At 35.5% G+C, this 19,360-nt stretch overlaps 1 protein-coding gene across 5 annotated transcripts in view; it reads left to right on the forward strand.

The window, feature by feature from the left end:
* Positions 1-19,360, forward strand: part of Mdga2 (MAM domain containing glycosylphosphatidylinositol anchor 2) — a 716,330-nt gene that overhangs the window by 665,537 nt on the left and 31,433 nt on the right. For all 5 annotated transcript variants that reach the window (XM_075947276.1, XM_075947279.1, XM_075947278.1 and 2 more), the window contains 2 exons: positions 14,128-14,305; positions 15,549-15,569. In XM_075947276.1, coding sequence (XP_075803391.1) covers positions 14,128-14,305; positions 15,549-15,569 — 199 coding nt within the window. The remainder of the gene's footprint in view (positions 1-14,127; positions 14,306-15,548; positions 15,570-19,360) is intronic.

Raw genomic sequence — 19,360 nt, forward strand, 5'->3', positions numbered from 1 at the left:
GCTCAGACTGAAAAGAGTCTCCCTGTAATTCATTACTAAAATCCATTTTATCAGTGAGTACTGAAAATTTTATCTCTTGGAAGTCCCTTAATGGTTCCATCTTTGCTAACCTCTTTAAATTTTCCCAAGTCATATAAACCTCTTTCTGTTGCTCTTACACCTTTCTTGTTTAAACTGTTTACCTTAATTAGCTACAATTTTTTAAAATCCTGTGATTTTTCTTACTAATTATACAAATTGCATATATGAAGAATTGTGATCTATGTTTTAGAAACTACCATCGTGAGTTTATCTTTGCCTTTCTAATTGTAGTTGTACATGCTTTAAAAACTATGCAACTGAAAATTTGCTTTTTACAGCCTCTGAATGTTAGGTTGTATTAAAAAAGTTAGCATATTCAAAGACATTAAATTTTCAAATATTTGCTTTTAAGACATTAGTGTTTTCTCTTAAGAAAACTGAAGTTTAGAACATATTGTACAAATTTATCTTAATTTGGGTAAAGAGATAAGGATTATATTAAATGAAAATAAAATTTAAAAATGATGATGTTGCTCAGTAGTAAATTGCTTACATAAGACCCAAGTCAAACACAAAAAACATTTAAAAATGATATTTGGATATAGAGAGTTTTAACTAGGGAGTAATATTAGATTACATATTTAACAAAGATGAATAAATTATGTTAGTAAAGAATAATAATATAGGTAAGAATTTCATGGAAAAATGAATATGGATACCATATGGAGTTCATATAGACATATGTTCAAATGTCTATATCATTGGTTGTATCAAATATCAATTTATTTGGTACCATTTAGAGACTCACTCATTGCATGTATCTAAATTAAACTTGATGCGATCTTACTATTTCAATAGTCACCACAGAAAGGCTAAGAAATGTTTTTAACAATGATCTTTTGCAAAAATTTGGAATTAGTCTCCTATTATGAGAAGGAGATGTTGCATCTGTGTATGACTCAGTAAGAGGTGGGCAGATTTTAATGGAAAGTAGGTGATCATTTTTTTTTAAATTTTCAATAATGTTTTTGCTTTTATTTGTGACTGTATAAAGGGATTCAGAAATACAAGGCGGGAGAGATGGCTCAGCAGGTAAAAGAACTTGCTGAGCAAGTATCCAGAGTTCAGACCTCCAATACCCATGTCAAAGGCCTGTGTCCTGATGCCCAGACCACTGTGGAGATCCAGATGCAGAAACAGGACCGCTGAGGTTGATGGCTGGCAGCCTGCCTCCAGGGTCAGTCAGTGATACTGACTCAGAGAAAGAGGCAAAATTATAGAGCACAACATCTGGCCTCTGCATGCACCCACACATACGTGATGTAAGATAAATGAGACAGAAAAGCAGACACAATCAATTTCAACAGCCTGACACTGCTTTATTGGAACAGGGGGGCATGCCAATCCTTCTGTGGGATGAAGGTTGAGTGTTCTTAGAAGGGTTGTTGTACACACACACAAACACAGTGAAAGAGAGAGAGACAGAGAGACAGAGAGACAGAGAGACAGAGACAGAGAGAGAGAGACAGAGAGAGAGAGACAGAGAGAGAGAGAGAGACAGAGAGAGAGAGACAGAGAGAGACAGAGAAAGACAGAGAGAGACAGAGAGAGACAGAGATAAAGATAGAGAGGAAGAGAAAGAGTGAGTGAGGGAAAGAAAGATGGACAGATGGGGAGGGAAGGAGAGAAAGAAAGAGGAGAGAGCAACAACTAAATTACAGCTACTTCCTATGGTTGACTGGGAACAGGGTGTGTTGTTTCTGATAGCTGGGCATATGTTTCTGTAGGTGGAGTGGATCACACTAGGGATTAAGCTATTTTTTATAGGTAGGAGCTACTGCCCAGTATACTCAATTCCTCCTGATCTGAGGGTATTACCCAACACATTATACACACATACATGAACACAAAATATACAGTGAATTACAATATGTGTGTAAGTTTAAATAACTTACATATTTTGATAATTTTTATTTAATAATAAATTTTTACAGTGAGGAATTGTGATCCTCTCGAACTTTTTGAGAATCTTGACGTATAGTTTTGTTTATCTTAAATTTATTACTCTTGAAACCTTACCCAACATTGGAACATATCTCAGACCCACGCAGGTTGGATATTCTCAATGAGAATTGCTCTTTGTAGAGAAATGATAACTGCCATTTCTCAGCCTAGACATTAAGAGACGATGTAGAACCCTGCTCACCTCATCAAACCATCTGAGCTCAAAGAGGAGAAAAACGTGTCATGAGTTACTTAATGGACCAAGATAATGACACACATGGAACAAACCATGAGTCCAACCACAACTAGAAATGAGCCAGATTCTGCCAGGTCTGCACCAGTTGACTTGGACAGCCTGTACACAAGGAAGAAATAAATGTTTGTGTATGCCAAGAAGACTTCTTGGTTGTCTGTTATATTGTATTGCTTGGCAATGGTTAATACAACATTGTGTTATTTTTAGTTTGATGCTTCTTAAATTAGCATTTTTCTTCTAGTTTTTAAATGGAAGACAATATTAACAAATAGTAACACAAATTAGAAAAAAAATATCTAGAAAAATATTTTGCAATATAGACAGATGAACTGTACCATCTACTGTTAACAATACTATATATACCATTTAAAGTTGCATATGAGTGTATAATATTGGAAAGAGAAAAAGAACAGAAATGTCTATGAAATAGATGTGAATTTCTACTTTACATAAGCCAGTTTAGACAGCTGCAGCTCATAGCCAACATGCTGCTTCATGGGAGCATCGAACAGACACAGGTGGTGTTTCTAGTTTTGTTTGTTTTTTTTTTAACCTTATGTTGTTGTGTTGTGTCCATGTCTTCTGATGCTTGAATTTACCTGTTGAATCAAGAGCTCCAAGCCAGAATTAAGAATAAAAGCAAAGCATTAAAAATATAAAATCAAAAATTTCTCCAAATGTATGAACCCATCCCTAGCTGTTTATGAGTTCTCCACTTTCAAAACCACCGCCCGGCATTTCCATCCACATCGAGAATGGGTTAACCACACTGACTTGTAAATGCAAACCCATTAAGGAGTTATTGATTCTCCTTAGTCATAAAATCTAGAACATTCATGATTTTATATTTCTGATAATATTTAAGTTCTAAATTTTCTGTGGCTCTTAGAAAAGTTCACGGAACTTAACAGTGTTTTAAAAATGTGGTCATGTGAATTTCACATGAGTTTTCTGTATTCTGTGTGCTCTCTTCCTGGTGTAAGACACAGATTATGAACAAAGATAGCTCATGATGGTTTCACAGCTTTCTTCATCACATAACCCTAAGTTAGACGATTGTGGATTGATTATAAATGTTATCAACCCACATTGTTTAGTAACTTTCAAAGCCAGAGAATACTGCTGATATTTTTATTCTAAAATTCAGTAATCTATGCTAATCTCTATTTCAACACCTTTTTTTATTTTTTCTAAGCTAAGTCCATAATTTTCAGCAGTTATCATGTTACTCATTGAATACAATAGTATATAGCACTATATTTAAATTTACATAAATGTATATTTACTCTACTTTATAAAAAGGCACTAACATGAAATCTCTCCCTATGAATGCTGTGTTGATTTCAAGTAGTTATCCATTCATTACTATCAAACTGAGTCAGTCTAGTTAGACTTAGGAGATATTGCTTATACACTTAGATATATCTTCTAAATGAAGTTGAATAATTTATTTAACTCAGAGTGGATATTCAATAATATTGACCAGCATTATAAATAATTCTGCAGATTGGTCATCACCACAACAATTTGAAAAAATATGTAAGCTAGATAGTAATGATGATTCATGAGAATCCAAGACTCGTTTGAACGTCTGTCTGTGGTACAGCCTGTGAAGGTGGAAGCCACAGGCAGCATTTTCAGGGTGGAGCTCTATGGCCATAAGCACTAACCTAGGATTTAACACGGTGTTCCTCTTACAGGTGTAAAGAAAAATACTTGTTATTCACAAAATAATTAAAATAAGTGACTATAGTCCATCATATACCATTGAGACAGAAAGTTAATCCAAACTAAAACCTTTAAATAATTTAAACAAAAACGTGAAACTATACATTTCTTAAATGAATAGCTGTGTCGCTTCATTTCACCAGCTCTCCCAGGTTGAAATGGAAGACCGGCTCCAGTTTAGACTGACACAGACTTTCACCTGTGGGATGCAATGACATCAAGAAAGTAACAGAACCTGTGTTCTTTTTTAGCTAGATAGGAAGCAAGTTTTTTTCTGCTGTTAATTTTCCAGAACCTACTAAGAATGTTTATTTTTACTGTTATGCATGAACTCTTGCTTGCAGTGATTTTGTTTTAACAGATGGGCATCATAAATACCTGGTTGAGGGTATGTCAGGTACTGACAACTTATTTCCTAAGGCAGGGTGAAATTGCTTAAGTCCAGAATTCTCAACTATCATCCCAAACTGCAGATTCGTATGTTGTGAAAGATGATGCAAAATATAGCATAGACAAGCACCCTTAGTGGATGAGTGAAAAAGAGGAATATTTTCTCTCAAGCACCTGGGAAGCTGAGATGACAGGAAATTAGAAGGGGCCAGGTTTAATGCAGTTTGCATGAAATCACACAGGAGCATGAGAAAAACTCACTTTCTGGTTAAGTTCTTAATTGTGCAAATAACAGGCCAGAAGTCACATTTCTCCTTAGACATTTAATCACAAACAGGTAATTGATTTATGACAATCTGTCTTTAATTTTATTTTTCTTTTAACTTTTCCATGATGTAAAAGTATTAGTCACACTGAAACCATGAAATTTTGAAGTTTCCTAGTTTCCTGAGCTCTTACTGTGCTGCCTTAAACTCTGGATTCTGCTCGAGAGTAGAGAGCAGCTCCCTCTCAGCCATGTGGCCCCAAAACGAGACACAGCTGCTCAGTGGTGTTCTGGTGTGTGTTGCTGAGCTGTGATGGGCATCTTCTACATACTATACTTAAAAACCAAATTTTACTGTTGGTTGTTTGTTGTGACCCATTTTAGTTTGCAGTTCGGATTTGTCTGCAATGCCTAAGAATGTTAAGAGGTAGCCTTGTTTCTAGCCCTTCCATTAGGCTTTTACTGTGATAGAAGTTCTGGCTTTGTTCAGGGTTTCAAAGTCTTTGTTCTTCCAAGGTCTGCTCTACTTTTGTTTGCATTGTCCTAGTGCTACACTTTTAACTGTGGGGCACCCAGTTTTAAGTCCTCCTTTTCATTAATCTGTTTCCCCCTTCTTCCCTTCCTTCCTTCCTTCCTTCCTTCCTTCCTTCCTTCCTTCCTTCCTTCCTTCCTTCCTTCCTTCCTTCTTCCCTCCCTCCCTTCCTTCCTCCCTCCCTCCCTTCTTCCCTCTATCTCTTCCTCTCTCCCCCCCCCCTTTTTTTCCTTTCTTTTTTATTTTTACTGTGTCCAAGTAAGGCCATTTTTTTCTGACTGTCACAGAAGAGTTTTCTGAATGAGTAACTGCATTGCATTCCACACTCAACTAAATACATCCTTGAAGAGACTCTGCAAGCCCTCCCGCTTTTACCTGCTGGAATGTTTCCCAGCTGCTGCCTGCATTAACACTTCACACACCACTCCCCTCCACCAGATAGCAATCCCTTGCTCAGAGAATCACAGGAGGAGAAGGACCTACCTGCCTGGAAGAATGAAACCATGGGCATGCCCCGTGCTCTCTTCGCTAAGGCTTGTCACAGCTTCTCCTTCTATTTTATAATCAAGTAACTCCTGCTGAAAGACATATAAATGAGGAATATGAAGAGCAGGATTTTTCAGACATTCAAATGAAGGTCCACAGCAGCTCTCTACACAGGTGAAAGCATTATGTTCTGGGATGGAAAAAAAAAAGCTTCAGTGATTAAGAAATACTTTTTTTTTTGTAAAAGACTGAGCTAAAATCCCAGCACCCACATGGAGGTAGCTTACAACCACCTATTATATCAGTTCCAAGAGATCCAACAACATTTGGCCTCAACAAGCACCCACACATGCATAACTCACGAATGTGTGTGCACAATCACAAACACACATACACAAACACAAATAAAGCTTTAAAAATTTTTGAACTTGTATCTAACTGTTGAGAACTTTAACTATGCATATGTGGATGTTTCGGCCTAGGAACTCCTTTCTACCTGCGCTCTCCATTAAGACTACAGCATGAAAAGGTGAGGCTCAATGGCCATGATTGAGAACCAAACAGTAAACACACATGAGCTTTTAACAGATTTAAGAAATCCATGCAGAACAACAACCTTGAAAGCCTAGTCATTAAATCCAATGGAACCCGTGCTGGAGGGAATGTGGAGAAAGTGTGGTCAAGAGGGCAAAATGTTGAATTACTTTACATCAGAAATAAAATACATTGAGAAAAATTCCCAGTGCAAGCATGGTGTCCCCAGACATGGTTCAGAAATATATTACAAAGGAGAAGTACAATAGGTAGATCAGGAAATCCATGGCACGCTTCCTGACACCTCCCAAAGGAATTGAGGTCTCTTATAGACGCTCTGGGTCCTGCCTGCATAGCGAGGGAGTCCTTAGTAGCATAACAGAGGAAATAGAACCAGAATTGGAGGGGTGGGGGGCGTGATACCTGGCATCTGCTGTCTCACCAGTTCTTGAGATGTTGACAGAATATACAAAACACTTAAAAAGTGTCTGACATGCTGCTGTTATATGTGCAGGGCCTGTAGGTTCCCTAAGAAATCCATGGATTGAATAAATTGTTAAGCAAGTGGCAAGGCAAGTCCAACTATATAATAAATGGACTCTGCCTGCTAGAACAAGTGGAGACAGTACGGATGAAGTGGAGGGAGTCTTAGAACAGTGTGTCTCAACCTGTGAGTCACGACCCACTTGGGAGCCGCATATCACATATACGGCATATCAGATATCTATGTGACGATTCGTAACAGTAGCAAAATTACAGTTATGAAATAGCCACAATACAGGTTTATACTTGTGGGTTAGTAAAATCTAAGGAACCATATTAAAATCAGCAGCTTTAAGAAGATTGAGAACCACTGTCTCAGAGAGTAACAGTGGAAAAGTAGAATGACCTTAAGACAGGCTTTACACTGTCTCTATTTCTGTCCCAATTTACCTTCTCTGTGGAGTACTCAGTCCTCAGCACAACTGAATACGTAACTTACATAACTGCAGGTTATTGATTCCAAATTTTAAATCTACTCAGTTTACTTTGGCATGGCAGGAATTAATTATAAGTTATCAGCAATGGGGTAAAAATGAGGTTTGGAAACATAAGGATAGTCCTGTTTAGGGAGGAGCAATGTGCTACAGAATGCATAATTTCTCTAATTGCCTCCTTTCTAGTTCTCCTCAATTTCATGTGCAACATTATTCTGAATATCAAAGTGGTACCGGGAAATATTACACACATTTAGGGTAGATAATTTCAGTAGCCAGAAAATTATGTTTATTCCTTCTTCAAAAATTGGAAGATTTTAGTTAGGTGTTGAAGCATACAGAGTGTTGACATCACTTCCTAGTCTGTGTCTGCTAAAATGATTTATGCATACTACAGCAGTATTGCACCTTTCAATTCTGACGTAAATATGGATCCTGAATGCTTCCCAAGCGGTATTTTTATTCTTGCAGTCTGATTCCCATTGAAAGTCATCAATAGCATCAACCTGGCCATGACCATGGAAATGCTGTAAGCAGTAGTAGATGCTGCCATCATACCCCAGGAGATGGCAGAAATTTTAATCAGCAAATTTTGGTGCTTTCTTTTGAGGGACTAGGTGTGAAACAGTTTATCAAGATAAAGCTGGCTTCCACACAATGCTACTTTCCTCTAATAGCGAAATAATAGTCAAGCTTCCAAGAGGTGTGACCACCAAAAATGAATAGGCCCTCATGTATTTCTTGGAGAAGGTCCTGTCAGCAGTAAGTTAGATGAGAGTATGAGCAAAGTTAGATATAGAACTTTTCCAAACATTTATGGGAAGTAACTCTTAGTACACTTCCTAAAAAACAACTTCCTCTACAATGTAGATGAAACAACAGTGCATCTGAAATCCGTGGAATCCATCTTATATTTGGGAGTATAAAAATTATGGCACATGGGCACCATAGAGTTTTTTTAGCTTTGATGAATGATTTTTTTTAATTTTCAGGAAAAAAAATGAATACAACTCAAGATCATTGTGTTAAGTGAAATAAGCCAGTCTCGTGAAAACAAATGTTGCATCTTTTCTCTCATAAGTAGAAACTGAATGGGGGTATGAAATCGAGAGTGGGGACACTCGGGATATACAAGGGAAGAGGCATAGGAGGATGAAATAGATGGATAGAAAAAGTGACAAATGGATTAATATAATCAAAGCACCCGGATGGGTAGAAACACCGTAATGATATCACTAACTGTGTACCATCAGCGTGTGCTTGCTACAGAAACGTAAAGGAAATGGTTTGCAATGTGAAATCTCATCGTAAAGGTGTATTATTCTGTGAATAAGTGTAAGAATGTGTGGATTAGACTCTGCAATGTCCGTATAGTTAAAGCCAGCTATTATAGTCCCTTGCAGAATGACTGGTGAACACAAATAGCAGTTCCCATGGAAAACAGTGTCGGTTTTTCTCTCAGCTAGTCACATTACAACAAGAGGAACAATGGTGTGGATGTGCCCTATATTCAGTTAAAGTACCGTATTTCCTTTTAGCTCTCTCTCTTCCAGTCCTTTTCAGTGGACTTCCTAAGAGTGCTTTCAGGTGTTCTCCATCCAGATGGGATGAGGAAAAGATGGCAGCATGATTTCATTTCCTGCTTTCAGTTTTAAGTCTGTTGCAGATTTTTGCTTAATTTGCTTAAAATATCTAATTTTGTTGCTTTGAAAGCTAAAGGAAGACTCTAACATTTTTTTCTTCATGAGACCTGTTCAGCAATAGCTATTTAATAATCCCATGTGGTATAAATTTAAAAAATAAGTAAAACCACAAACCACAGTTTTTAATTAAAAAAAAACACATTGTGAGAACTTCAGGGCATCAGCTTGCTCTAAGATATATGAAAGGAACATATCTATTAAGCAAAAGGAAATGGATTTTGAAATCAACATGAAAAATTTTAACCCTTACATTTCTGAGCACACAAGAGGGACAAATTGGAGCTTTTTCTGGTTTTATGGTGTGGATCTTTTATTTCCAACTGCTTCTTGGTTTCAGTCTCAATAAGTGGGTGTATTCCTATGTTTGTGAAAGCAATACTTTCCATTTGTATAACTTGCACAGCTAGCTGATATGCAATACAAAGTATTAATTGCTTACACTTTCAACTGTTGAACAGTATACTTTCATGACAGCTTCAAAGGAAAGGCTTGGATCCGAAGGCATTGCTTTTTAAATTCACAGGTGAGGTTAGAGACTTCAGAATTTATAACAACATTGCCATAGCCACACCAACCGAAATATTTGAGCACAGCCTTTGTTGCATCAACATACCTATACTCTCTCCCTCTGGCTGTCCTATGGTTAGGGTTGTAATAAGCTGACATGTCCAGAAGACTGTATCCTGATTCAGCTACTATCATGTTTGCCTTTATACATTTATCTGGAAGAGTTAATTTAATTTTATCTACCTTTTGAAATAATTACACCTTTGCCTTCCACTCCTACATATAAAACTTAATATTTAAAGACATAAGATTGCTATTTACGTTAAGTTATTTTGAAGAAAAATTGGCCCCCAGAGATATTTTAGGAATAGCCTATGATTTTATTTTTACACCTTATTTTCTTATGCTTATGCCATTTTCTGTTTCCTATGTTATGAATATTCCTGTCGCTGAGTGTAAGAACTCACCTGTTAAAGCTGTAACATTTTTTAATGCCATACAAGCTTGGAACAGTTTACACACCCAGCAGGGCTATATGCTTGCAGGACAGATGGTTACAGACATGTGTTTCTGCATGTCTTGTGCAGACAGACACACCGCATCATGTTTTTATAGCCACACTTTTTCAAGTTCATTTGCTCAGCAAACTTCCTTAAAGAATAATTTCCCTTTCTAGAGTGCAGGGAAGTTTTGATGTCCAGTATAATAAAGATATAAATATGTTGGGCAGGTTTGGTTGTTTTCTGTTCTATGACATAAGGATCTTACAACTCAGCGTCCTTCAGACATACCAAAGCATATACACCATCAAACAGTGATTTGCTACCCCATGAGCTATGGAACTAAGGGAAACCAAGGCTATCAAATAGCTTATCATAGCTGTCTACTATGTCATAAATCCGGAGTCACCATTACCAGAGTCCTCTGAGAATTCACAGCACTTTTGCAGTCTGATTTGTTTGGGAGGTGGAGTTAGCCTCACTCCCAATTCTTACACATAGGCTCTGACATGCTTGAAGTTTCTTATTGTTTTATTGCTACACCAAACTTTAATACTGTTTCACTTTTTAATATGTTAGCCTGTCTGATTATGTGAAATAATGGGGATTTAATTTCTATTTCATTGATTCTTTGTGAGGACTTAGCTTTTCTTAATTAATTAGTTATTGGAGTTTCTTCATCTGTGAAATACCTATTATCTGACTCATTTTGCTACTGCATTCTGTTTCTTGTTTACTTATAAGAAATTTAATATATTCAGGTTGCTCAAAACTCAGGCTTATACATCCCTATGTAATGTAGAATTCTAAGGAGACCAGACTTTCAAAATATGTGATTTTATTATTTTTTGAGTTTCATACAATGAATTTTGATCATGTTCACCCCTACTTCTCCGACTCCTATCTCTTTTCAAATTCACCCCTACCTCTAACTCCTCTTAACTTCTAGTATTTTTTTTAATTAACCTATGGGGTACAGTTTGTATTGGCCATATATTTTAATGGTGAGGCATTGACTTACCAGGGGCTAGAGGCTTTAAGAAACACCCTCCTTCCCTAGAGCTATCAAATGTCAATAGTTCCTCCGTCAGTGGTGGGGATGGGAAACACCTCCACCAATCATTTTGGAATTTGATTGAGATCATGGGCTCTTGGGTAGGCAGGCACAGACCCATGTGAGTTCATGAGTTCAGAGGTGTTGTCTTTCCCAGAAGACACTGTTTCCTGTGGTGCTCCGAGATCTATGGCTTTACAATCTTCTGTCCCTCTTCTGCCATAGTCTCGGAGCCTTGAGAAGGGGCAGGGCATATAGATATTCTATTTTTGGCTGAGTACTTCACTGACATTCAATTAATCAATTAATATTGATTAATTGTAAGTTTCTGTTTTAAGCAGTCATATTTATCTCTTCTAGTTTATCATTTTATTCCTATATATTTATTATATTTAAATATAACTGCATAATTTTTCTTTTTTTTTCCTTTCTCCAAGTCCTTCCATGTACCTCTACCTTTTATCTTCCTCTGTTTTTTTATTAATTGTTGTTATGTGGTGTATATATAATATATATTTATATACTTCTAAGTATGTAAAATAAACTGATCAGAATTTGGCCATTTGGTAGTGTATATCCAACTGATGTGCTATTCTCTAGGAAAGACTATTTCTCCCACTCCCAGAACTTCTTTGTTGTCTGGAGTTCTTTGTCTATGATAGGACACTGTGAGAGTTCCCCTTCCATGTTAACACATTCATTAGTGTCATTGTTATTTGGGTCTTGTTTAGGCAGTCATTATGATGAGATCTCATGGGTGTGGTTTCCCTAACAGTTCTAGGAGATGCAATCTCACAGTAGACATCCAATTTTGTCTTTTAAAGTTAAGTAGTTGAGCTTTCTGAGACTGACTTCTCCGTGTAATACTTAGATAATGATCTTATGTGTGCTTTTATTTGTACACATACCTCTTCAATAGCATATTCTTTTATCTCTTCTGAATACAGCTCCAAGAATTACATATAAAATAATCTCTTCTTGATTCATCTATTTTGTTTGTTTTTTTGAGACAAAATTAGAAAGAAACATGAACATATTAGAGCTTTTCATTTTCAGAAGTTTAGCAATAGAAGTATAAGAACCATAGGAATCCAAGTTTTATAGTCAGGACTAATCCACCTTCAGGGAACAAATCAGTTTTTTTATGAATATAGGTAAATGCACACATATATAGTACATGGATACAATATATATGTACAAATATATGTACATATAAGGAATCTATGCATATGTGTGTACAGAGATGAAAGAGAGAATTGCCATGTAAAACTATGAAGAAACATGTAAATCCACATTAGTAAGTGGAATTCTTATTCAAACAGTTGTTGCACTTAGCTGCTCACCACCAAGGCAAATCTGTACTTTGATTCTTAACATTTTGAAAAAAACAAAAATAAAAACCTAAGACCAGTGGAAACTAAGGAATTTTCTCTACCTTTATCTGAGCTATCAAAAGGTTTCACAGTAAAACAGTGAATAGCCTTGTGAGATGCCCTAGGAGCATTTCAGAACAAAGGTATGCCTCTAAAAGACTATATTTTTGCCTTTAGCCCCAAACATTCCCCAGTGAGAAAATTTTAAGTCACATGATCAGCACATAGTAAAGAAATATATCAAGGGCATATATTATCACAAACAAGTGTATATGTAATATATATGGGCATTAGCAGAAAAATATTTTAAATAAGCTATGCCTATTCCCTGTCATTTTCTAACATCTATGTTATTGGATGTAAGAAGAATAAAAAAAATCCATGAGAGTTAGATAAGTCAGCAAAATATGTTAAAATGATAGAAAACCTCAATTTGCAACAGCAAATAAATCTATAATTACCTATTAAGAACTTTAATGAATAGGATGCAATAACTTAATTAATAAATTTAAATTAATAAAATTTAAAATAGATATTATTTGTATGAGGGAAAATCAAATATACATATAAGAGGAAAAGTGGGAAGGGGAGAGAATTGAGAGACGAGAGAAAGACCAGGTGATTTTGTATCAATGCAGACAAGTCCACAGTCTCAATTACTAAATGTTTTCTTGTTTCTGTTTGTGACTACTAGATATGACTCAATGTTCTCTTCTCATTTCAATCCAAAATAAACAATTGCAATAAATGAACATTATTAATAAAGCATCTTATAGATTTAGGTTCAGTTTCATTCATACGATTATTCAAGTTATTGTTTCTAGGCAATTAATAGGTTCACTATAAATAAAAGTTGAAGCTTGTTCACTGTTTCTCCACGTAAAAGAAACCTATAACCCCCCAAAACTAATCATAAAATTATCCGAGCATCGTGTTTAGTGTAGAATACCGTATGATGCTAGTTCCTATTTTAGCTTGCTACTGTAGTGTTTTCATCCATTTTGCTTCACTGCAACAACTTATTTCAAAGTCACTGATAGGTGCATACCCCTGAACCTAATGGGAGACGTCTGCGTTTATCTTATTAACTACCAATCAACATTCTATGGAGTCACCCTCTGGTTACTTGTAAATGGATCCTTTCCGATGGCATTTACTGGATCATTCTGGATCATTTTGTTATTTTAATTTTTTAATTGTATCTGTAACTTTTGGAAATCCTTTTATAGTGAGTTTTATTTCAGTCTTCATTTTCAATGTTTTCAATGGATTCCAAGAGCTAAGGAAATACTCATCACTGTGTTAGAACTCTCATACCTACAATTTACCCTGAAAACTATTACGTATGCAGTATATATATATATATATATATATATATATATATACATTTATTGATATGATAAAGAAGTTAAAGATGTTTAAGAATCTCATATACCATCAATAATTTATGTTAAATGGAGTTACAAATATCCTTTTTCAAACATCAAATGATGGTCTTTGTTTGAATGTTCCAACTCTTAATATAAAATGATACATTGAAATCAGCTGAGTCTAGTTAACTAACCTCTGATAATTTTCAGCTATCAAGAAACATCTGCAAAAGACTATAAAATATTTGGATATATAAAATATATAGAACATGAATATATAATAATAATGTATAAATTATAATATGTTTGATAAACTTTTAGTTTGAAGTTAACTAAACATCCAAACTACTTTTCACTTTCTTAGAACAAAGCAAATAACTTTAAATTAGATGCTAGAAACATTATTATACAATCATTTTGATTTCAGGCTGGACAGCAGCGGTGGTGGGAACAGGAGATTAAAATAAATGGGAATATTCAAAAGGGAGAACTGATTACGTATAACTTGACTGAACTGATTAAACCAGAGGCTTATGAAGTCCGACTAACTCCTCTCACTAAATTTGGTGAAGGAGATTCAACAATTCGTGTAATCAAATATACTGGTAAGTAGTTTTTATTTTACAAATATTTATTTGTGTATGAAATGATGTGGAATATTTATTTTAGTACAGTTCCACATGTCGTGATGCTCTCTGATCATAAAATTATTTTTGTTGCTACTTCATAACTGTGTTATTTCTACTATTATGAATTGCAATATAATATCTGATATGTAGATGGTCTTACACAACCACTGTGGAAAGGTTATTTGACCTCCTAAAGAGGTAATGACCCACAGGTTGGGAACCACAGGTCTACATGTTCTTCTGTAAGGGTAAATAGGCTTATTCTACATGTTTGTATGTATTGCTTCTTTAGGAATTTGCAAGTTAACATGGTGGCTAATCAGATGCTAGGGAAGGGATAAAGCAGAAGTCACACAGGGATATTACCAACCACTGTATTACTGGGAAGACACCACAAGGCTGTTACCTCCAGAGCAGAGTTTGCTCCCAGTGATAACTGATGACTATAGATGCATAGACGCATTCCCTTTACACTGTAGTGTAGAAATATTTTTGTTACTTGTTAGTAAAACTTGATATCTTTATTTCTCCCTTCAAGAGAAATCAGATAGCATTTTTATGGAAAGCATAATTGTTTTTCTCAAACAAAGATTTGTTTTGTGCACAAAAAGTAAAAAAAAGAATGTATCTTGTCTCTTAAGATATGTTAAATCTATGTTTAGAAATTTCTGTATGTATGTATGTGTGTGTGTATGTGTTAATGTAATCAAACACAGTGGTAATGGTGCTGGTTTATTTCAAACATATGACATGATTTCATAATTTCATTGTTTTTATATGTCATTATTTTCAGTAAATGTGGGTGTAACAAAAATATAAATATAATCTCTTAAATAATTGCTTCCATTCTTAATTCATCTAGATCATAGATTATTTTACCCATGACTTCAGTTTGACTTCTGGGTTTGTTTAGCACTGGTTAAGATATAAAAGTTGAACAATGCCATTTCTTGTAAAGTGGTTGACTCCCTTATGCTCTTTAACACTGAATGTGTGGCACGTTGAAGTTCTTAACACAAGCTCAATGTAAAATGTTCTCCATCCCATAGAATAAAACGAATTCAGATGCAATTATCCACTGCCATCATTAGGATTGGAAGAAACCATAGGGTTCTAAGCAGACTTATTAGAGTTTTGTTTATAAATGACATCCAAGCCTTACTAACATTTTTCTTTTTCTCCCCCCTCCCGCCCCCACTTTTTTTGGCTTTTCTTCCAGCACCTGTAAATCCTCACTTGAGTAAGTATATTATTTTCACTTAGAAAATCATATTATATTACATAGTAAAAAAAACTGGATGACATATACAAAGATTAGGTAAAAACTGTTTTTACTTAGTATAAAACAATGATTTCAAAGCAGTATAATTGGCACTGTGTCTGCACTTCAATGTTCACAGGATAAGGTTGTACCAGAGGATACAAACAAATAATTTGAAATGGTCATAGATGTTTATACATTTAGCTAAGTTAGGAAATATGGAGTCATTTCCCCAAACTTGCTAGCATTCACTATTCTATAACAACAGCATTCACTTTGGTTTCTGTGGGATATCTTTCATTTTGTGGTCTTCTTTCTTTGATTTGATTCTTGATTTGCTGTCTTTTTATTAAAGACTAAGGTTACTTATTAAAGCCATTTACTACAGTAATAATTATTATTGCTAGTACATGTGTGGGCATAATGTATGTATACAATGGGTGTGGCAGGGCACATGTGTTCCAACTTGCATCTGTAGAGATCAGAGGACAACTTTACAGAACCAATTTTCTACTTTTACCATGGTGTCCTGGGTTTCAATTTAAGTCACCATGCTTAAGCTACAAAGTCTTTACTCCATGATCCCTCACCCTAACCCTTGATTATTTAAGTTTGTTTTTCCTTATACATGGTATTATTTTACTTCAGCATTGTATTTATTGAAGACCATGTTTCACTATATAGTCTAGGGAGGACTAGAACATAGATACTTCATTGCACTGTCTTCAGTACCACCTAAGTACAGGTATTTCAAACATGCACCAACATACCTGGCCACAAATTACTAAATTTATATAAATTAAATTTCCTGCATACTTGATCTTGAATTCTGAATTCAAAATTTGTTTTATGTTAAATTTTATAAATACATGATGAAGAATAGTTTTCATATACCTGAAAATTAATCCCACACATAAAAACATCCCATATTCATTACCTAGTAGAAGCAACTTAAGTGGAGTAGGACTCTTGTTTTCTCATGTTATAAATATGGGTACCATCTGTCATGGCAGGAAGGCGTGACTCTGGGATCTGAAGTCAAGAAACAAATATATGAATGCTGGTTCCTTTCTAGATCTCCCCTTTTTCCTTTTCCTTCATTGATCCCAGCTTATGAGGTGGTAGTACCCACATTCAGGGTGGATTTGCATTCTTCCATTAAACCTCTGTCTAAAAACCCTGAAGAACATACCAAGATGTATTTCCTAGGTGATTATAGACCGTGTAGCGCATGACAATTAACCATCACATACCTCTCTCTCTGTAAACCATTTTAAATAAAAAGAGGATTTCCTAGGAACTATACATTTCCTAATCTCAGTATCAGTCCTTGAGAACTCTTGACTTTTTTTAAATGTAAAGCTACATTTTTTTTCAGGTTTTAAGGAACTGCAAAAAAAAAAAATAGGTTGCTACATGTGGGTCATGGAGTTCCAGTTTCTTTGTTCTAATTTGTTACTTATTCATCATATTGGAATAGATTTGGGGAAATAATGTAAAATGTTAGAGATCCTGTAATGTAGAATATTTAAAACCTCTTTGTGGGTCTTTGTCTTAGTTATATTTCTATTACTAGGAAAAAACACTATGATCAAGGCAACTGATAAAAGGAAATATTTTTCTAGAGGGTCATGGAGTCTGTAACTATCATGGCAGGTAGCATAGTGGCAGGCAGGATCAGTAGCTGAGAGCTCACATCTGATCTAAGAGCATGAAATAGAGAAGCATGGCACAGCTGGGCATTGGAAACCTTAAAGTCCACCCCCAGTGACACACCTCCTCCTCCAAGACCACACCTCCTAATCCTCCTCAAACAGTTCCACAAACTAACAATGAAACATTCAAACATATCAAGCTATGGTGGCCATTTTCATTCAGAACATCACAGTCTTTAAATTCAGAAAATTTTGCTAAAATCAGAAAGTTAGCAAAGATTGAAAAAGTAGTCAATCTTCTGTGCCTGACTTTGATAAATTCCCAGACTTTTTTTTTCATCTTTGTGAGATCATTTAAAATCCAGTATTACACTGACTTTTGCTATTTGTGTATCTTAGTGAATATGCACTATCTTTTCATTATTCTTTATTGAATAAGCTTTATATGAGCAATCTTCTTTGCATATATGTGTAATTATCTAATTTAAAGTGATAGAATAATCGTAAAATTATTTTTTACTCTTAAAAAAATCACTTTACTACACCTTAATCCCAACATTCTGGAGGTATAGGCAGAAAGATCTTTGAGTTTGAGGCTATCCTCATCTATACCGCAAGTTCTAGGATGGCCAGGGCTACACAGAGAAATCATGTCTTGAAACACAAAGCAAAAAAAACAGAAATCCATGTTACTTAATTTTTAAAAAGCATTCTCACCAAGTGTCTTTTAACAATTGTTTTTATTTGATATGTATGAGTGCTTTGCCTAGATGTATATCTGTGTACCATTGTGTGTCGGTGCCCTCAGAAGATGGAAGACAGCCTTGAATCTCCTGGGACTGGGTTTCAGATGGTTGTGAGCAGCCATATGTGAGCTGGGAACCAAACTGGGTCCCCTGGGAAAACAGCCCGTGATCTTAACTGCTGAGCCATCTCTCTAGCCCCATTGTACTTAATTTTAAAAACATATAGCTTAAGTTTTTGCAAGCATTCTGAACTACATCTTACCATTTGTTCTTTGACCTCTTTTTGTTCATAAGTAAAATATGACACTAAACAGCTGAAGACATTTCAGAACAGTCTCCTTTGGGATCAAAACTCTCAAGCAAAGGAACTATGTTTCTAAAAGACATAAGGAAAAAGTAGCATGTATATTGCCACAAATGTTATACTTTTGACTGACAGCATCCTAAAATTGTGTCTTCTTTCATATAAAATCAGTACCAAAAATATATGCCTAGAAGATGTTATGTTGGGCTAGAAAAATTGTCCATTGGTTAAGAACATTTACTGCTCTACCAAAAGAGCTGAGTTCAATTCCCTGTACCTATTTTAGGTAGCTCATAACTACCTGGGTTCCAGCTCCTCTGGCTTCCATGAGCACCACCACACTGAAGGTACGCACACACACACACACACACACATGCACACTTACATAAATAAAATGTTTTTTTAGGCCAGGCGGTGATGGCGCACGCCTTTAATCCCAGCACTCGGGAGGCAGAGGCCGGCGGATCTCTTTGAGTTCGAGACCAGCCTGGTCTACAAGAGCTAGTTCCAAGACAGGATCCAAAATCACAGAGAAACCCTGTCTAGAAAAACCAAAAAAAAAAAATGTTTTTTTAATAAAATATTTTATGGTAGAATATTGTCCTTCTAGAACATATCCATCTATATGGAATATAAATAAATATACAGATACACAGTAATTATTTAATCTGACAAAAACATATTCCCCAATTGTAAAGAAAAAGACTTCACTTAACTCAGGTATAGGATGGGAACCAAGTTCCCTCTTCCTGAGGATGCCTAAAAGAACTACCCTTTGCAAGGGTGCTAAGGACTCCACTGGGCAAGTCTGGATGTTTCTTTCTTTGTGAACTTCAGTGAAGCTGGAGTCTATGTGCACTTTGTTTTTAGCAAGCAAAGCTGACTGAACCAAGGTTTGATCATTTGAGATACTCACAATGAAGAGTGGAGATTTTGCAGAGTCCTTATTTTGTTGAGTGAGCATTTTATATTTTTGCAATTGGTGCATACAGCTCATGTTTCAGATGGAATATACCAGCTCATCTGTGTATACACTTGTTGAAACAGGGCAAAATCCAGTAAAAA

The sequence above is a fragment of the Microtus pennsylvanicus genome, chromosome 14, assembly GCF_037038515.1.
Source record: "Microtus pennsylvanicus isolate mMicPen1 chromosome 14, mMicPen1.hap1, whole genome shotgun sequence".
Taxonomy (NCBI): Eukaryota; Metazoa; Chordata; class Mammalia; order Rodentia; family Cricetidae; genus Microtus; species Microtus pennsylvanicus.